The sequence below is a fragment of the Aotus nancymaae genome, unplaced genomic scaffold, assembly GCF_030222135.1.
Source record: "Aotus nancymaae isolate 86718 unplaced genomic scaffold, 86718_ANA_hifiasm-v0.15.2.pri h1tg000002l, whole genome shotgun sequence".
Classification (NCBI taxonomy): domain Eukaryota; kingdom Metazoa; phylum Chordata; class Mammalia; order Primates; family Aotidae; genus Aotus; species Aotus nancymaae.
In genome coordinates this window covers 65,101,980-65,123,295 of record NW_026988413.1, presented here as the reverse complement: position 1 = coordinate 65,123,295, position 21,316 = coordinate 65,101,980, and the positions used below count along the sequence as shown (strand labels likewise).

At 45.6% G+C, this 21,316-nt stretch overlaps 1 protein-coding gene, 1 non-coding gene and 1 pseudogene across 2 annotated transcripts; 1 reads left to right on the top strand and 2 right to left on the bottom strand.

Moving 5' to 3' along the window:
• Positions 1–3,199: 3,199 nt before the first annotated feature.
• On the bottom strand, positions 3,200–4,241 carry LOC110568997 (zinc finger translocation-associated protein-like; annotated as a pseudogene).
• Positions 4,242–7,578: 3,337 nt separating this feature from the next.
• Positions 7,579–8,280, bottom strand: LOC105723313 (protein SOX-15-like). Its single transcript, XM_064365272.1, has one exon. The coding sequence runs from the start codon at positions 8,278–8,280 to the stop codon at positions 7,579–7,581; it is 702 nt and encodes a 233-aa protein (XP_064221342.1).
• An 11,537-nt stretch (positions 8,281–19,817) lies between these two features.
• Positions 19,818–19,922, top strand: LOC135274273 (U6 spliceosomal RNA). Its single transcript, XR_010342116.1, has one exon. It is a non-coding gene; the product is annotated as a U6 spliceosomal RNA (small nuclear RNA).
• The last annotated feature ends 1,394 nt before the right edge of the window (positions 19,923–21,316 follow it).

Below are 21,316 nucleotides of genomic sequence, written 5' to 3'. Positions count from 1 at the left end.
TAAGAGGTGGTGACCTTAGAATGAGGAGGGGTGTGGGGGTCTGTTATCCCAGTTCAGCCTCCCACCAGCCTTGGAGTTTTTCCCCACCTATAACAAAGCAGCCTATAAATTACATAGAACCACAATGCACTTACATTGAGTCAATCACCATGGAAAATGGGAACTAAATACGTCAGGTCTTCATTGAAAGAACTTGAGTGGTCACCTGTGATTAGCTCTTCTCTTAAACTAAGGCTGCTGTGACCCTTAAGCTGGCTTTTAAAAATGTACTCAACATAACTCTTAGAAAACTTAGGCTGAAATATTGTTTAAATGACTGATGCAAACAATTTCACAAATACACATACAAATGTTTGAATAATGTCACTAAGTAACATGGTATATAAATATGTATTCAGAGTAACATTTACATATTGGCCGTAATAGCAAGCATACCATTAACAAAAAGAAAAAATCATGAAGAGACTTCACCTGTTCATGTCAGAATCTCAAGGCAAGGAGGCATACCTAGGCAAGAGGACCAAGTCACCTCCCAACCTCTAACCTGTGAGGCTGCAACCTTCAAGGAAGCAGGAATCACTACAGCAGCCCTTCCCCATCACTGGTGCCCAGCACTGCAGCTGCATCAAGATCAATGGAGGGCTCATCAAAACACAGCTGAGTGCCAACCAAGTTTCTGATGCAGAAACCCTGGGGTAGGGCCCAAGAATATTTCTAGCAGATTCCTAAGATGATGCTGCTAGTCTCAGGGACACACTTTGAGAATCACTGTTGTGTTTGTTTGGAGCTGTCTCAGTAAAGATATCCACTCTGTCCTGAGGCCTCTCCCTGCCTATGGAGGAGGAAAACCTCTCCTAACCCCTCTGCCCTGGCTTATCTGAACTTTGCAAGTGAGCTTGAATGATTATAAATTGGTTGCCCCAATTGACCTACTGTTTTTGAGCGGGCAGAGTAAAAAAAAATGGTGTAATACTCACTCTGGATCCAAAAACATGCATGAAGAAAAGTAAATGGCAGTACGCAGCCTGGTGCCATCAATAATCTCCGTTCTGAAGTTTTTAATACTGTCTCAAAAACCCTGGAGGTTCAAACTGGGAATTCACTTTTCAGTCAACTGACAACCCATTCAGGATCTTCCTGAATCCCTGGTGGCTTCCACAGCAAAGAACACAAAGCCCCCTGCCGAGGAGGTCTTGGGCCCCGCAGCAGCCGCCCCGCCTCTAGAGTTCTACTGGGGAGGGGAAGGCCCAGCTGTAGGCTCCTTCCAGCTGAGGCCCTGCAGAGCTCAGCGTGCTCATCCCAGTGTAGTGTACAGGGCTTTGCCACCTTCCGGAGTCAGAGCTCCTACTGTGGTGGCCCACAGTGCCCAAAATGTCAATCCTTCAGCAGGCGTGACAAGTTTTAATCACTGACCAGCGAATTGGGAAGCAGCATGGTATCGTGCAAAGAACACTGGGTCGGGAGCTAGGATTTTCATTCCAGTTCTTGTACTGTCCCTACCTGGCTGTGTCATAATCTCGGTTCCTGGGCAATCTACCTATCTGTGAAAGGGAGGAGGGTGGTACTAGTGATCTCCAGGGTCCTTCTCAATTCTGACAATCTTGACTTATATAAAAATGCTATAAAATCCAACTCCCAACCAGGAAGAGTCAAGGGGACTGGGCCTGAGGCACTTGAACCTTGGGCTCTAGCCTGTGGGTCAGGGATGAGGGGTCTACTCTTTGCCCTCTGCTTTCCCAACCCGAGGCAAGGGCTGGCCCCCACTGCCAGGACCTCTTCCTTCATACACAACCCTCGATTCCAACCCACTGGCCTCCACACCCCGACTTTAGGACCGAGGGAACTGTCCCTGCAGCAACCTGGCTTTGTGAAGAGCAGACATCAGGGCCCAGAGTCTCCCAGGGAGTAACATCAGCACAGCTAGTTGGGGTCCTCCCGTCCCGGCCTCTGCCCTCGCTACTCCTTCCTTCAGGTCCTCCCTTCATCACCTCACAGCTTATCTCTGATACACGCATAATAAATAAGACATTTGCACATAAGGGTGACTGGGTAAACTCTGTCCCCGCCCCTCCCCCTTTCATATAAAAGCATTAAATACAGTTTCAAAATAAAATACGAAGAGCAAAAAAGGGCCTGATCTCGGGGCCACCGGTTCTCCACAGGAGAATGAATCTACACATCCCTCTCGGACCTGCCTGGGAGATCGTGGGCCCCTTCCCTGCCCCATAGGGCCTGGCGCTGTTGCGGGGAAAAGAAGCCGAGGCCTGGCCCCAGGCCCCGCGGGCTGAGAACGGGCGCTGCATCCACCGCGTACAAAAGGGGATGGGGACGGGGCGGGAAGAGAAGGCTGACTGCCGGGACCTCCTGTGCCCCGGGCTCCCAAGGACCTGGTGGCACCCGACTCTGAGTTTAGGGATAAACGGGGCCCTCGGGGCAAGAGGAGCAAAAGAAAAAAGTGCTAATCCCTTTACAAGCTCTGTCCAGGCGGGCGCAGCAGCGACCTGGGAGGAAGGTGGGGCCGCTCCATTCCTACTGAGCCTGCCGGGGAGGTCGGCGCAGCTGGTACGGCCCAGGCCCCGGGCGCATCGCCCCGCCCTCCGTCCAACAGACCCTCCCAGCCTGGGAAGGCTCCCGAGCCCCGCAGCCCCGCCTCCGGCTGGAAGTCCCAGTCTGCAGCCAGGGCCTCCGTGAGGCCGAGAATCCCAATTAGGGAAGGGCAGCCAGCAGCTCCCGAGCCAGGAGCCATGCCTGCCGGCGTGCAAGGCTGCAAGGAACTGGGCCCCCAGCCAGGACCAGGGCCAGAGCCGGAACATCCTTCCTGCCCTCCGCGAGGCCCCCCTCCGGCCCTAAAACTGACTGATGGCGACCCCAGTCTCGGCCTAAGAAGGATTCCCTCACGGAGTGCGGCCGGAGCTCTCGGCGCTAACGCTCGGAGGCCGCTTTGGATTCACGGAAAACGTGGGCCCTGCACGGGGAGGGTAGGGCTCGGGGCCGAGGGGAAAGTGCGCTTTCCGCAGCGCACCGACTGGCTCGGGAACCGAGTGGCCCCACTAGATGCCCCATCTCCGCCCGGCCCGGCCAGTGTGGGGCTCGGCCGCGGGGAGCGCTGGCACCCGGCGCGAGGGCCTCCCACCGGGGGGCCAGGCGAGCCAGGGCAGGGCGGAGCGGGGCCGACCCGGCCCGGAGACCCACGAGGCCACTACGCCCGACACACGGCGCCAGGCTTGAGGTCCTCGCCGCCGTCAAGCGGCGCCGGGGCGGGCCGCCCGAAGTCCTCGTAGCCCTAGCAGCTCAGCGCCGCCTCCTCGTAGGCCTCCAGGATGGTCTGGCGCTCCTCGGGCGTGAAGTCCGTGGAAAAGGGGTGCACCTGCAGGATGTGGCGCTTGATGGTGCTCACCTTGAGAGTGGCCAGGGCGCTCCCGCACACCATACACACCAGGCCGCGCCGGCTGCCGTCGTAGTCCATCAGGTACTCGCCCCGCCAGCGCGGGGCGGGGGCGGGGGAGGCGGTGGCAAGGCGAGTCCCCCGGGCTCCTGGCCGTCCTCTTCGTCCTCCTCTTCCTCAGCGGGCCGCTCCAGCGGAGCCCCAGGGGACAGCGGGACGTCACCTGGGCCCTTGGACGGCAAGCTGGGACACCGGCCCCTTCCTCTTCCTCTTCTTCCTCCTCCTCCTCCTCCTCAGCCCCCTGGACCCCCAGGCCCTCGGCCTCTCCGCAGGCCCCCAGCCCCAGGTGCTCATCACAGCTGTTGCTGATGACTTCCTTCTCCCGAGGACTCCAGTGGAAGGAGTAGGGGTGCTTCTGGCGGATGTGGCGCTTGATGGTGCTGAGCTTGAGCGTGGCCAGGGAGCTGCCGCACACCATGCACACCATGCCGTGCCGGGCAAGGCTGAAGTCCATCAGGTACTCCAGCCGCCAGTGGTCGTGGTAGTAGCGCTGGTGGTCACGGCCAGGGATGCGGCTCTTGCCAGGACTCCAGGCCCAGGCCTCACAGTAGTCTGAATACTTCCTGCCTGAAGATGCTGGTCCCCTGACCCTGGAGGAGGGCAGGGGGGCACTCGCCCAGGACCCCAAGGCACCCCCTTCCAGTTGAATATCTTGCCCGCCTTCGTCCTCCTCCGGCTCCGCGTCGCCGCTCGATCCAGCGGGCGGCAGCCGTCGGCCCCGTGCTGAGGCCACTGCTGGCCCGAGGCCGCCCCTGCTGCCGCTGCTCCGGCTCCGGTGGTCCCCGCCGGGCTCCATGCGCTGCGCTGAGGACCGGGGCCCCGGGGCGGCGGGGCGCCAGGCAGCCGGGCCGGCTGCAGCCCGCGCTGAGCGCTCGGTGCACGGGGCCCCGGGGTGCGGGGCGCATGCACGGGGCGGCCGGCCGCACGGACGGCAGGCTGCTCGCTCGGCCACTTACTTGTCATTCAATCATTTAATACGTATTTATTGAGCACCTACTCTATATATGAAAGACACAGTTTTAAGTGCAGTGGGTGACAATGGTCCCTGTCCCTAAGGAAATTACAGCCTGGTGGGGGGGAATGATATAAATAACTGCAGTATCAAATAGATACTGCAGCAATGAGATAAAAGTGACACAACTAGTCACAAAGAGCCTAAAATTTCTCAAAAAATTAGAGTAAGGTAGAAAAAAAAAATCATACTCCCTGGAAGTGTATATGTTAATACTGTGGTAATCGCTTAGAGACTAGGGCTTTCCTTATATTATTTCATTGAATCCTCACCACAACACATGAGGAAGCTGTATTACCCCTGTTTTAGAGATGAGGAAATTGAAGCACCAAGAGGTTAGCTGACATGCCCAAGGCCACATGGTAAGCCATGCATCTGGATTTCCAAAGCAGGTAAGCTTGATACCTAGACTGTGCACTTAGCTTAGTTGTTCTGTTTTAGGCCATCCTGGCATCACCCTAAAGAAATACCTGAGACTGAGTTCTTTGTAAATAAAAGAGGTTTAATCAGCTCATGATTCTGCAGACTGTACAGCATCTGCTTAGCTTCTGGGGAGCCCTCAGGGAGTGTTTACTCGTGGCAGAAGGCAAAGCAGGAGTGACACATCACACGGTGGCAGGAGGTGACAGAGAGAGAGGGGTGGGGGAGGTGCTACACATTTTAAAATAACCAGATCTCATGGGAAATCACTATCACTACGACAGCACCAAGCCCTGTGAGAAATCCACCCCCCAAGCCCGAACACCTCCCGCCAGGACTGACCTCCAAACTGGGGGTTACATTACAACATGAGATTTGGGCGGGATAAATATCCAAACCCTGTCACTCTCCTATTACTTCTGGGAAGGCAAATGAAAAGTTTACAGTGGCTGAAAAAATGTATTTTTATCCTTCTGCATAACTGAAGGAGATTTAAAGCCTCCTAAGTGAATTTTGACTAATACGCACATTTCTACATCCTCCAATAAAAGTTCTGAACAGGCCCAAAGCATTCATATACATAAACTAAAAGTAGCTGCTGAAAATTCCATGAGCTGTAAAGAATATAAGGAAATGACCCCCGTCTTCCTGGCTCACATGACTTCATATTCCAGCTCTTAGTTGGGAAACCAGGAAAAGCAATTCACAGGTGTTTGAATTCTACCTTTTTCTAGTCCTCAGCAGACTGTGAACTATTCAGTCTGACTAAACTATGTCTTTGGTTACTACATTTGTCATTCCCAAAATTATAACTTCACACACACACACACACTCATACACACACATTTTAACACATATGGGCTTTTTATAACTTGCTGTTGGCACGTTCACGAAAAAGATAATTCACTTTTTTCTACTCTCTGAATATTACCTAATGGGAGTTATCATTTCAGATGACAACTGGAATCAGCTTACTTTTTGTTTTGTGCTGTATATTCTTATTTCAATGGGTAAAACCAAGATCTTAGAATTGCCTAAAAATTTTCAATACCCCCTTTTGAATCTATGAAGATTGCCTGACTAACATAACCTTCTCAAACAGGGTTTATTGTTCTGGATCCATTTTCTATTGTTTTACGTCTCCTGGGTTACTGAGATCCTGATAGCATGTATTCTAAACCAGTGTTTCTCAAGGCTTAGTGTGCATCCGAGTCATGTAGAGGGCAGCTGCGCCCTCTGTTTGTAGAAAGATTGCAGGTGATGCTGATGCTGCTGGTTCAAGAACAAGCTTGGGAGAACCACTGTTTTAAGCCAACCTAAATAAGAAAGAGCACTGGACTAAGAGTCAGGAAACCTAGACTCTGATCCTAGATGTGCCACTATCTGGTTGTGTGGCCTCAGACAAGCCAGTTAGCCTCTCTGAGACTCTATTCCCTCATTAAATGACATGTTTTAACTAAGTAACTAATAAAAATCACATATCGTTTCGTAATTTTATAACTCAGGCAAGATAGAGTATACTCTACAATGCCCACAAAACAATTTGAGGGGTCCATGCTTAACAGTTAACATAGTCACTGTGTTTGAAGATTTCCCTCCATACTGTCAAGTTCTGCTGTTATACACCATACATATGTTTCTATGCAAAATTGTGCAACCAAAATGGAGCTGTGGAACAACACTCAAAAACTTCATGTCTTATAGGAAAAAAAGAAATTAGAAACCTAATAGAAACCATATCATACTTTCATACCTGTTAAATAGTTAAGAAATGCATAAAGAGGCCAGGCACAGTGGTTCACACCTATAATCCCAACACTTTGGGAAGCTGAGGAATCATGAGGTCAGGAGTTCGAGACCAGCCTGGCCAAAATAGCAAAACCCCGTCTCTACTAAAAATACAAAAAAATAGCCAGGTGTGGTGGCAGGCACCTGTAATTCCAGCTACTTGGGGGAGTCTGAGGCAAGATCAATTTCTTGAACCTGGGAGGCGGAGGTTGCAGTGAGCCAAGATCACACCACTGCACTCTAACCCGAGTAACAGTAGGAGACTCCATCTCAAAACAGGAAAGAAAAGAAAAGAAATGAAATGAATAAAGACTGTAGTCCATGTAGCATTTTACCTTGAAAAAGACTGAAGGTTTGCAATGGAAGTGGGCTGGGAAGGCTGACAACTGGTGAGTTTTTGTGAAGTTGTGCAAGGAAGGTAATCTGAAATCAGACAGAAAGCCATGACAGCAGATGTGAATAGGTGTGGCTCATTGTCCTTGCTTCCAGCATTAGCATAGACACCACAGTTAAGTCATTTCTAGCAGTCTTTAATCCTGAAGGATATTTCCCTGTCTTTGCAAGGCAGGTCCTTCAAGGCATGTATGTATAATATAATAGATGCTGTATCATTAAAATTGAAGTTCTGATCCAATGTGCACCCTTCTTTTTCCTTGCCTTCTCTGTCATTCCTGGAAATTTTGTGATGGCTTTCTTTTTTTTTTTTTTTTTTTTTTTTGAATAATACAAAACTGTGTTTAATACTACCAAAAATAGAACTGTGTACTGCTCTCCCTGGTTTCCATGGGAGGACTGCAGGCAGCCGCTGAACTGTAGTCCGGTACAGAAAAGGGTCGGCCTCCTGGGGTAGGGAATGCTGCCGGTTTAAAAAAGGAAGAGGAGGCTGATCCGGTGAGGTCTGCATCCACGAGGGTTAGAGGTGGGTTAGGGGCATGGGGGTACCAGAAAGGGGAGGGTTGTATGGAGTGGGAGAGCCAGGGGGCAGGTAGGGGACATAGGGGGGCAGCAGCTCCCCCTGGAGCCTAGGGTCACTCTGAGGGAGGGAGCACGGTGAGGGGGCCTCCAGTGTGCAGTGGGAAGAGCCATAGCTGCCAGGCAAGTAGGCTGTCGAGTAGTTGGGGGGTTTGTCCCCAAAGCCTCTGCTGGGTTGGGTGGTCGCGTATCCTGGCTCCCAGAGTGGGCCGCCGCTGGCCAGGCTGCCTCTTTCCTGTCCGCAGCGGGAAGGTCCGGCGCCCGCGCTCTTGGCCTTGCGCCGAGGCCGGTACTTGTAGTCGGGGTAGTTGCGCAGGTGCCGGGCGCGGAGCCACTTGGCCTCCTCCACGAAGGGCCGTTTCTCGTCCTCGCCCAGCAACTTCCACTGCGCGCCCAGGCGTTTGGAGATCTCGGAGTTGTGCATCTTTGGGTTCTGCTGCGCCATCTGGCGGCGCTGAGCGGAGCTCCACACCATGAACGCGTTCATCGGCCGCTTCACCTTCTCCAGGAGCAGCACCCCAGGGGCCGCAGGGCTCCCAGCACCCTCCCGCTCCTGGGGTCCCGAAGACGAGGAGGCAGCAGCCGCGGGAGCCGGAGGCTCCAGGCTCCAGGCCTGGTCCTTTGAGGAGCCAGGTAGCGCCATGGGTCGGGAGAAGCCTTAAGAGAGCGTCCTGAATGCCCTCCCCTCAACGTGAAGCGTCGATCCTGAAAATGGAAGGGTCTTCCCAGTGTGGAGTCTTTGCCGAGGAACTTGGGTTTCTAAAAAGTATATTTTATCCCTACAGCCCAGCGCTGAAACTGGAGCCTTTGCTTCCAACCAGTTCGGCACACTTTGGGGGAGAGTTGAATGCCAAATCCGCTGTCTGGTGTCCCCGCACTGAAGAGGTGCTGCCCTGAGGCCTCCTGACTGGGGAGACCCCCGGTTTCTCTCCCCGACCCGCAGCTGCGACCAGACCGACCTTCCGTGGAGGGGGTAAACCATAAAGCGCTTTGTGGTGTCCGGAGTTCCCGCAGCTGCCAAGCGCAGCTGCCACAGACCTCTCCCACCTGGGCTCAGCGTTTGAGGCAGCTTGATGGCTTTCTTAATGGCACTTGTAACTTTTCCCAACAGCAGAAGGCTTTGGGAATTGTAGTGATGTTTAACAGTGCTACACCAACCACTGCTGGACCATAAAGGAGCCATAATGAAACTCTTCTGCAGGATTTGGCAATTTTCATTTAAGCTCTGAATATAGATTGTGTTTCCCTTTTGCAGGAACTGCTTGGCAATTTGAACCAAAACACTTATCTTTGTCTGGAATATTGCATAGTTTTTTCCTTTTAGAATAGAGAAGGTCACAAATGTGAAAGAGTAGAAAAAGATAACCTTTTGGATAAAGCTCTCTGGCAGATGTTTGAAATGTGTGTATGTGTTTGGGCATTTGTGTATTTTTACATGGTTTGGTTTGCAGAAGACATGTGGATAAGCAAATTCAAAATTCATGTTTGACTCAAATGATTTTCTAATTTGTCATGCACATTGAAAAAAATTCATGTTTTCAAAACAAATGTTATAGTAAACTGACTGTACTTTTGATGACAAATATTAAAACTTTATATTAGAATCATTGTATGTCATGGGTAGAAAATTGGAAATCTACCATCATCTCTCATATGTGGGACTGAACACATTTAGGAAATGACTTCTATGAGATATTGCTATTGTGTTATAATTTTAATATAACTAGTCAGGAGAGTTATAATTTTAATATAACTAGTCACACCTTAGACACAAATGAAAGACCTGGGCATAGGGTTTCTCACGGAGGAAGGTCCTGACTCAAATATCCACCATGTCTATTAAAATGCTACCTGAGATAGTTTCTAAGGATGCTCAATGACACAGAGGCATTTCTACAAAAAAACTGAAGTTTTCAACAAAATCTGCCCCTTTTCTTCTCTTCAGTTACCTGTCAGAGAATATAGTGTTTACCTCTTTCCAAAATTTCGTAAATTGAAACCAGTTTCCCTTTGATTACCCTCGTGTAATACCTTTATGGGAAGTGTTTTCCCATACTTATTATGAACATTTTAATAGAGTTTGGAAACATAGAGGATTTTTCAGAAAACAGCCGTAGGAAGTGTTAAAGATGTGGAAATACTTCCTAAAAGCATAGGCAGCATCTGCAGGGGGGATTCAGGCTCTCAGCAGAAAAGACAAAGGAACATGTTAATAAGCCTAGGATTTTTCCAGACTCTTCTCTTGATCTTACACCCCAGATTCTGTACATCAAGAAATCCTATTGGTTCTACCTTCAAAATCCATCTACAATCCCGTAACCTCTTACCACCCCCGTGGTTAAGTATCCTGGTCCAACCCACTACCATCATCTCCCTGGAATAAGAAACCCCTAACTAGTCTTCTTGCTTCTCTTTTGACCCCTTGCCCTGGCTGGTCTCAAACTATAGTCTTACTTGTCTTTAAAGCTATGCCATTGTTCCACATTTTGTTCAGAATAAGACAACTCATCTCCCATGACACTGTCTATCTCATTACACTCCAGTCGCACTGGCCTAACTGATGCTCCTGGAACATGTCAGGCATGACCCACCTCCTACCTTGAAGATTTTGCTCAAATGTCACTACCTCAAGGAAACCTACCCTGACCAATATATTTCAAAATTGAAAGGACTCTTCAACACACACACACACACACACACTCACTCACTCTATTAATTCCCTTTATATTGCTCTTCCCCCAACTCCCCGCAATATTTATCTCTTTGCACCAGGCCAGATACTTTACATTTTTACCATGATCATTGCATTTTCATCTCTTTTATCCTCTCATTAGTGTGACTGCCCTTGAAGACAGGAGTCTTTGCTGTCTCACTGATATATTAAGTATTAAAAACAGTACCTGGCTTATAACATGCACTTCCTAAATACTGAATGAATAAATCACTTTCAAGTTCATGAAAGTTAACGAGGAAGAATTTGATTTCTTCCACTAGAGAACTCAACTTCTTTCGCTGTTCTCCAGTAGAGAGAAAACCGAGAGACAGAGAGAGAGAGAGAGAGAGAGAGAGAGAGAGAGAGAGAGAAAATGAATAAAAGGACAATAACTAAATAAGGAAAAGCTTTTTTGACAATAACAGAAAGCAAAACTATTTTTATTTTTTTACTTGCTCTGGGCAACAGAGCAAGACTCCTGTCTCAAAAGAGCAGCCCTGTCACACACTATCCCCTTTTCTGTTGTTACACTGTGTCCACGGTGTCTTTATTTGTTTATCATCTATCTCTCCCAACTAAACTCACTGCTGCATCCCTAGCTCCAAGCCCCAGGCTTGGCACACAGCTGGCACTCAGTGTTGTTTGAATCGGTGAGTGAATGAATGAGGGAGCTGCTTTTTTTTTTTTTTTTTTTGTTAAGGAGAGAGAGAGGGAAAGAGGAAGTGAGGGAGGAAGAGAAAAAGAGAAGAAAGCAAGAAAGAGAAAGAGAAAGGGGGAGAGAGAACAGGAGTCTTGCTCTATTGCCCAGGCTCGAATGCAATCTAAAAATAGGTATTGAAAACCTCTTTTATATCGATAATTGTGCTTAACAGTGAAGACAGGAAGGAATAAGGGAAGAAGATGAAAAACAGCCAACCAATATTTCATTTAAGTCTGTGAAATGCTGTGCAAATGCTGAAGAGTGATTTACTTCCAATTATGTGGTCACTTTCAGAATAGGTGTAATGTGATACTTAGAAAAATGTATGTTCTATGGACCTGGGGTGAAGAATTCTATAAATATTTACTGAGTTTACTTGTTCCAGGTCTGAGTTCAAATCATAGATATCCCTGTTAATTTTCTATCTTGTTGATCCTTCGAATATTAACAATGTGGTGTCAAAGTCTCCTGCTATTGTGTGGGAGTCCAAGTCTCTTTATAAGTCATTAAGAACTTGTCTTATGTATCTGGGTGCTGCTGTGTTGGGTGCATGTATATTTATGATCATTGACTCCTGTTGTTGCATTAATCCTTTTACCATTATGTAATGTCCTTCTTTGTTTCTTTTAGTCTTTGTTACTATTAAAGTCTATTTTGTCAGAGACGAAAGTTACAACTCCTGTTTTTTTCTTTTCTTTTTTCTTTTTTTTTTTTTTTTTGCTCTCCATTTGATTGGTACGTCTTCCACCAACACTTTGTTTTAAGTCTTAGTATGTCCTTGCTTATGAGATGGATCTGGATAGAGCGTACTGATGGGTTTTGACTTTTTATTCAATTTGCCTGTCTGTGTCTTTGATTGGGGCATTTAATCCATTTAAATTTAGGATTAATATTGATATTTGTCAGTTCAATATCGTTGTTTAATGCTAGCTGGCTATTTTTCCCATTAGTTGATGTAAATTCTTCATTATGGAGATACTCTACCTTTTGGTAAATTTTTGGGATGACTAATACTGGTTGTTCCTTTCTGTGTATAGTGCTTCTTTCAGAAGCTCTTGTAAAGCAGGCCTGGTGGTGATGAAATCTCTGAGTGCTTGCTTGTTTGTGAAAAATTTTATTTTTCCTTCATTTATGAAGCTTAGTTTGGCTGGATATGAGATTCTGGGTTGAAAATTCTTCTCTTTAAGGATATTGAATATTGACCCCCCACTCTCTCCTAGTTTGTAAAGTTTCTGCTGAGAGATCTGCTGTGAGCCTGATAGGCTTCCCTTTATGGGTAACCTGATCTTTCTCTCTAGCTGCCCTTAGAATTTCTCCTTTATTTCAACCCTGGTGAATCTAACTATTATGTGTCTTGGGATTGCTCTACTTGAGGAATATCTTTGTGGTGGTGTTCTCTGTATTACCTGGAGTTGGGTATTGTCCTGCTTTACTAGGTTAGGAAAGTTTTCCTGAATAATACCCTGAAGAATATTTTCCAGCTTGGATTCATTCTCTTCATGACATTCAGGTATACCTATCAAATGTAAATTAGGTCTTTTCACATAGTCCCATATTTCCTGGAGACTTTGCTCATTCCTTTCTACTCTTTCTTCTCTAATCTTCTCTTCTCATTTCATTTCATTAAGTTGGTCTTCGACCTCTGATATCCTTTCTAGCAAAATTATTAAAATTCATTGTCAACAATCAAAATAAGCTACCTGAAGGAAATACCTTTCGATTATTCAGGTGTTTTTTTTGAGAGATAATATGGCTTCATTGGTTAAGTATCAGTTGAAACAAAAATCAGAAAATATGGGGTAAAATTCAGACCTCTAATACTGAATGAGTATTAGACATTGGCCACATGTCTACAGAGAGATCTCTGCTACTCACCTTCTCTTCTCCTCTAAAATGATATCACTGACTCAATGTGTTTGAAGAGTTTCAAACACAATTTATTTTCATTGATTCTGTCAGAGTGGGACTTAACAATCTATACGGCATTGCCTTTTCAGCTATAGAATCCTTGATGATAGCCTGTCTCAATAAATTAAATGGAGAGTTCAAATGTATTGATTATTCATTTTTTTAAGCAAGAGGGAGGTCACATTTCCTATCACACAGAAACAGAATAACTTCTATTACTGCAATATAGTTAGAAAAGTTGGGGGTTTTGTTTGGTTGGGTTTTGGTTTTTTGTTGTTTTGAGATGGAATCTCACTCTGTCACCCAGGCTGGAGTGCAGCAGGGCAATTATGGCTCACCACAGCCTCAACCTCCCCAGATTCAGGTGATTCTCCTACCAGAGCCTCCCGAGTAGCTGGGACTTACAGGACTGTGCCACCACATCTGGCTAATATTTTTGTAGAGGCAGGGTTTCACTGCATTGCCCAATCTGGTCTCTAACTCTTGGGCTCAAGAGATCTACTCTCCTCGACCTCCCAAAGTGCTAGGATTATAGGTGTGAGCCACCATGCCCAGTCAGGAAAGTTCTTTAACTAAGATTCCAAAGGTAGATGTGAACATTTTACATGCAAGTATTTTTGCTAGTAACAAAGAACATGAACAAAAATATACTGGTTTTAGGATTTTGTAGGTGAAAAAGTAGAATTCTGTATAAACTAGTATCAGCCTGGTGATGAACAGTCTTCATATGACAGAAAGATAAATTAATACCATGAATTAAAATCCAAATTGCCATTTTAGACTGAAGCATTACAAATAACCAAATGAAAATTTAAGAAAAACAAAATGAATTTTCAAAATTCTATAAAACATTTTTTTCAAGTGAGGTTAATGTGGAAATTCAGATTAAGGTAAGTAAATAAACTTAAACAGGCAATCTGAATAGTTCTACCAAACCAATAACAGTCATAATAAAATAGCTTTCCATCAGTATTACACACATGATTTCTTTGGCTTTCAATCAGCCTTGGTTAATACAAAAGTAACCCCAAGTCTCTTCAGAAATGAAAGTCTACCTAAGTAAGGAAAGGAAAATGTTATGAAGCTTATAAAAAATAAAAATGTGTTTCACTGTTCTAACACTTATTTAAAGAAATGGCTCTTATTTTAGAAAAATAATTAAAGGACTATTTCAAACATTTTTTCACAACTCTATTAAGAAATAAAATTTAAAGACTATTTCGAACATATTTTCTCACAAACCTATTTATTTTAAATATTTAAAGCTAGAGAATAGGTGAAGAAATAGCACAATAAAGAATATATTCCCTTCAACTAGATTCAACAACAGTTATTTGCATATTTGCTTCAACTCTGTGTATGCTATATAATTTTATATCAGTTTCAACATATTTTTGAAACTTACAGTATATTTTACTCAAAGCAATAATTCCCTGTTCTCTTCTATTCAACTATTCCACAAATACCTGTCTGTGTCTTTTAGGTTCCACATGCTAATGCCACAGAAAAATATGATTTTTCCCTACTATTAAAGAGCATATAATCTACTGAGTAAAGAGAAACTCATAAACCATGGAGATAAAGCTATGATAGATTTATGTGTTGGAAACATCTGGGACACAAGGGCATGAGTAAATGGTCAATTCAATCCAGGGGAAAGAGAGAAGAGACAGTATCAGGAAGAGACAAAGGGAAACCCAATGGAACATCAGCCAATTGGTTTTGCAATTTGGTATTGCCTGGCAATAAACATCTTCTAAGGAAGCAAGTTAGATGGATACCATTTTGTAGTTATCTGTGTCAGCATCCCTGCTTCTACTGTCCCTTTTACCTCCCAGCTGAATAGCCCAATGTCCTCCGTGTTGGGTTTAATACATTTCTATTTCCTGAGTGGTGCAAGTAAAGTCAAGTCCAGCAACAAACTTGACCACAGCATTTCATATCAAATTCCAGATCAGTGGTTATCAACATCAGTTGCACACTGGATTCACCTAGGGAGCTTTAAAAATACTAATACTACAAAGAACTGAAGCAGATTTATAAGAAAAAATATTCAAAACTGGATGAAGGACAAGAACAGACACTTTTCAAAAGAAAACATTTATGAGGATAACAAACATATGAAACAATGCTCAACATCACTGGTCGTTAGAGAAATGCAAATCAAAACCACATTGAAATACCATATCATGCCAGTTAGAATGGGAATCATTAAAAAATCTGGAGACAACAGATGTTGGAGAGGATGTGAAGAAATAGGAACACTTTTACATTGTTGGTGGGAGTGTAAATTAGTTCAACCATTATGGAAGGCAATGTGGCAATTCCTCAAGGATCTAGCAATAGAAATTCCATTTGACCCAGCAATCCCATTACTGGGTATATACCCAAAGGATTATAAATCATTCTATTATAAAGACACATGCACATATATCTTCATTGTGGCACTATTTACAATTGTAAAGACTTGGAACCAACACAAATGCCCATCAATGAGAGACTGGATAAAGAAAATGCAGCACATATACACCATGGAATACTATGCAGCCATAAAGAACAATGAGTTCATATCCTTCATAGGGACATGGATGAATATGGAAACCATCATTCTCAGCAAACTGACAAGGAAACCAAAACCAAAAGAAAAAAAAAAGTGGTGAACCCATATGATCAACTGATTTCCAACAAAGGTTCCAAAGTAATTCAATGGAGATATAAAAGTTTTCTTAACAGTGGTGCTAGGTCAACTGGATGTCCACATGGAAAAATGATTACATTAAACACTAACTTTTGCCATACAACTTTTACAAAAGTTAACTTGAAATGACCACAGATCTAAATGTGTAACCTAAAACTACAGAAGTTCTTAGAAGGACTTACAGGAGAAAAATCTTCACAATTTTGGGGTAAGCAAAGATAGAAATATATATATATATATATATATATATATATATATGAGATATTGGACTTCATCAAAATGTAAAATTTTTTCTCTTTGAGAAGTATCATTAAATAAGTAAAAGGCAAGACTTATGCTGGGGATGCAATACATCTAGCATACAAGAATTTGTATCCAGAATACATAAAGAACTTTCCCAACTAAAGAAGACAGACAACCCAATTTTTCAAAGGAGCAAAATATTTGAATGAACATTTGACAAAAGGAAAGATATATAAATGGTCAGTAAGCACATTAAAAGATGCTTCACATCACTGGTCATCAAGAAAATGCAAACTAAAGCCACAGAAGGATAACACTGCGCAGGCGTTAGATCTGCTAACATGTAAAATGTTGACCATACCAAGGATGAAGTTTGGCAAGGATGAAGAGGAATGAACACTCACACAGTGTCAATGGAATATAAAATGGGATAAACACTTTGGAAAATAGTTCAATCATTGCTGAAAATGTTAAAATATACCTACCATACAATCCAGCCACTCCAGCACAAACAAATGTGCCCATATTTGAATATAAAAATATTCATAGCAGTTTTTTTTATAACCAAATACTTTGAAAAACTCAAAATTAAGATATATACATACAGTGGAATACTACTCAACAGTAAAAAGAAAGGAACTATTAATATATGTAATAATATGGATGAATCTCAAAATTATTATGTTAAGTAGAAGAGACCGTCAAAAAAGAAAATATACTATATGATTCCATTTGTTTAAATTCTATTAACACCAAAACCAATTTGCAGTGATGGAAAACAGGACAGTGTTTCCTGGGGTTGGTGTGGAAGGAGACATGAATTTCAAAGAAGTGTGAGGAAATTTATACAATGACAGAGACGTTTGCTAAGTTGATTGTGATGATGACCTTAAGAGTGTGTGCCTATGTCAAAACTGTTGAAATTTTACACCTTAAATATATGTAGTTTATTGTATTTCAATTATACCTCAATAAAATAAAAAGAAACAAGTTGTAGGAAAAGAAAAAGTTTTATGTACCTAATAGAAATTGTGGGTTGGGTCATGGGTTTGGGGGTGTTCTGGTAACCACACAAGGAGAAACCAGTGCCCTGCCTGGGGTCAGCCACGGTTTCCAGAGCTCAAGTCTCTTCCTGCCCCAGCAGCCCTTAGAGGAGGCTACAATGCACCCCGAGGAAATATCCCTGCTTCGGGGGGAACTGAGCTCTCTTCCCTGGAGGAAGGACCCGCGCCTCTTGTATCTGAGACAGAGGATCCAAGTCAAGCCCAAGGCGTCAGCTGCTCAAGGGCAGAGCCCCCCCACCTGGGCCCCTGGCCTCCCTGAACCTGGCCAAGACCCCATTGTCCAGGGGAGGGGCTTCTTCAACAGGAAGGACCTGAGTGGTGGGCCCCGAGGCTCTATGTGGTCACACCCAGGCCCTTTCTCAACAAGTGTGTGGTTCCCTCTGAATCTTTTTTTTTTTTTTTTGAGACGGAGTTTCGCTCTTGTTACCCAGGCTGGAGTGCAATGGCGCGATCTCGGCTCACCGCAACCTCCGCCTCCTGGGTTCAGGCAATTCTCCTGCCTCAGCCTCCTGAGTAGCTGGGATTACAGGCACGCACCACCATGCCCAGCTAATTTTTTGTATTTTTAGTAGAGACGGAGTTTCACCATGTTGATCAGGATGGTCTAGATCTCTTGACCTAGTGATCCACTCACCTCGGCCTCCCAAAGTGCTGGGATTACAGGCGTGAGCCACCGCGCCCAGCCTCCCTCTGGATCTTGATACAGTTTTGAATTCTACTTTTCTCGGTCTTCATGGGAGCCATAGGTGGCTTCTGTGGCTCTGAGGCAGGTGAGCAGGAGGCCTGTCTGCACTTGGGGGAGTCTGAAAGTGGGAGTTTCTGAGCCCTGCCATGCAGCTTGAATCATCGCATGAAATGGATATATCATTTCTAATTTATGCTAAGTATGGCTATGGGGGTTTCTCGTGAAGATGGTGATTGAATCTGATTTTGTTCTTTCAAAAAACCTATGTCAGCTAACACTCCATTTAGGAGAGTTTTTAAAAAGGACAATAGCAACCACACTGTGGAAGTGGGGAGCAGGCAGGCGAGGGGCCTGACCTAGGTGCCACAGTGCCTGACGCCCCTCTGTGTTCCAGGCGGCGGGTAGGACTCACAGAAGTGTGCACTTCCTCTGGGGGCTGGAGCGGGGCTGCGGTATGTTCAGAAGCAGAAAATGTAGACCGGTCGCAGCCTCGTTCATGCGGGACTCCGTGCAGGGGCCCCTCCTCATGAAGCCCCAGGAGGGTCTTGTCCACCCTTGGGGAGGCCGAGGCCAGACCACACTCCTGAGAGTGTCCCGAAGCCCTCACCTTCCCGGGGGCACTGCTTCCTGACCCCAGCTCCCCAGGATCCTCGATCTGTAAACTGCAGAGGTGCCTGATGGGCTTGGCAACAGTGAGTGTGAGAAACACACGCATAGGATTCCGAAGCAACAAGAAATGAGGTAGCAAAACCAGGAGGACATGGCCCACGCTCCCCGTTTCCTGTCCTTCACACCTAGGATGACCTCACTCACTTGTCTGGGGGAGCTCAGGGGCTTGACCCACCTGCTGTCCACCAGCTTGTCGGTGACTACAGGCCAGTCCCTAAGGCTCTGAGCCCCAGCCTCTCTATTTGTAAATGGGGCCACAGATCCCTGTGTGGAGGGTGTGTTGACCACGCTTGCAGGCCCTGTGCTCTTTGATGTCTTATTCCTAATACCCTCTCCCTGAGTTTGCTGAATTGTAGGGCTAGATGAGCAGCCAAAGCTGCGTACATCTCTGCAGGAGCATGAAAGTCCCGTTACAATCCCCTGACCTGCCGCTGTCCCCGTAGCTCCTAGGGGATGCCTCTACTTGCTTACTTCTTGCCACCATGGTCCTGAAGTCATGTCCAGATTGGCCTCTGTCTGCTTCCTGACCCCTGTGTGGGGCAGGCCTGCGTGTCCCGGTGTGGTGTGCTGTGCCTCTCGTTTCGGGGGGAGCTGTATGAAGAATTTCTTGCAGTGGCATTTGCCTCTGCGTGACCACAGGAGTGAAGACTCAGCACCACACAGAGGGTAAATGATGCCTACTCCTGCTTCATGGGGCACCCCAGTATGTACGCATATTGAGGCATCCCCTGGGGCCACCCTGGCCTAGTCAGTCTAAGCCACCTGCTCCCCAGCTTCTAGAGTGGAGACTTGGTGGCCGGGGCCAGATCTCAAGTGATTCTCCTGCCTCAGCCCCATGAGAAGCTGGGATTACAGGCACACAACACCATCCCTGGCTAATTTTTGTATTTCAGTAGAGACAGGATTTCACTATCTTGGTCAGGCTGGCCTTGAACTGCTGACCTGGTGATCCACCCGTCTCTGTCTCCCAAAGTGTTGGGATTACAGGCGTGACCCACTGCGCCCGGCCACAATCTTAATTTTTTAGAACATTTTTAGATTAAAAAATTTACAGGGCTGGGCATCGAGGTTCTCACCTACAATCCCAGCACTTTGGGAGGCAGAGGCGGGTGGATCACCTGAGGTCAGGAGTTCAAGACCAGCCGGCCAACATGGTGAAACCTGGTCTCTAATAAAAATACAAAAATTGGCCTGGCATAGTGGCTCACACCTGTAATCCAAGCACTTTGGAGACCAAGGCAGGTGGATCACCTGAGGTCAGGAGTTCAAGACCAGCCTGACCAACATGGTGAAACCCCGTCTTTAAAAAAAAAAAAAAAAAACATAAAAAACAAAAATTAAGTTGGGCACGGTGGCTAACACCTGTAATCCTAGGACTTTGGAAGGCTGAGGTGGGCGGATCATGAGGTCAGAGGTTTGAGACTAGCCTGACCAACTTAGTGAAGCCAGTTCTCTATAAAAAAATAAAATAAAATAAATAAAAAAATTAGCTTGGCATATGCTCACTTCGGCAGAACATACACTAAAATTGGAACGATACAGAGAAGATTAGCATGGCCCCTGCACAAGGATGACATGCAAGTTCCTGAAACATTCCATATATATTTTTTTTGTTTTGTAAAAAATCAAATAAAAATACATTTAAATTTGAAGTAAAAAAAAAAAATTAACTGGGCATAGTGGTGGACAACTGTAATCCCAGCTACTTGGGAGGCTGAGACAGGAGAATCACTTGAACCAAGGAGGCAGAGGTTGCAATGAGCCAAGATTGCAACATTGCACTCCAGCCTGGGTGACAAGAGGGAAATTCTATCTCATAAAAAAGGCGGGGTAGGGGTAATTATCCAGCACCTCGTTTTTAAAATTTTAGACACTGATCTCTCTGATTTATTTATTTTTTAATAAGATGCGGTTTCACCATGATAGCCAGGCTGATCTTGAACTCCTGACCTCAGGTAATCCACCTACTTTGGCCTCCCAAACTGCTAGGATTACTGCCATGAGCCACAGCGCCTGGCCCAATCGCTCTGATTTTTAAAAATAAAGTTGGCAGGGCATGGTGGATCACACCTGTAATCCAAGCACTTTGGAGACCAAGGCGGGCAGATCACCTTGAGGTTGTGAGTTCAAGACCAGCCTGACCAACATGGTGAAAGCCCGCCTTTGAAAAACAAAAAAATAAATTAAAAAATAAAGTTAAGGCCGGGTGTGGCAGCACATGCCTGTAATCCCTGCACTTTGGGAGATGGAGGTGGGTGGATCACCTGAGGTCAGCAGTTCAAAAGGAGCCTGGCAAACATGATGAAGCCCGGTCTCTTCTAAAAATACAAAAAATTAGTTGAGCGTGGTGGCGAGGACCTGTAATCTCAGCTGCTCAGGAGGCTGAGGGAGGAGAATCACTTGAACCTAGGAGGCAGAGGTTGCAGTGAGCCAAGATCCTGCCACCGTACTGCAGAATAGGCAACAAGAACAAAACTCTGTCTCAAGAATTAATAAAAAAGAAATAATAATGAAGTTAAGACTAGGCACAGTGGCTCACCCCTGTAATCACAGCATTTGAGGAGACTGAGAAAGGAAGATTGCTAGAGACTAGGAGTTTGAAACCAGCCAGGGTGACAGAACAAGATCCCATCTCTACAAAAATTTAGCTGGGTGTGTTTCTGTGCACCTGTAGTCCTAGCTACTCAGGAAGCTGAGGTGAGAGGATTGCTTAAGACCTAGACATGGGAGGCTGCAGTAAGCTATGATTGCACCACTGCACTCCAGCCTGAGGGACAGAGCAAGATCATTTCTGTAAAAAAAATAAACAAATATAAGCTTCTTTTTTTCAGACAGACTCTTGCTCTGTCACCGAGGCTGGAGTGCAGTGGTGCAATCTCGGCTCACTGCAACCTCTGCCATACATGTTCAAGTGATTCTCCTGCCTCAGCCTCATGAGTAGCTGGGATTACAGATGCACACCACAATCCCTGGATAATTTTTGTATTTTAATAGAGACA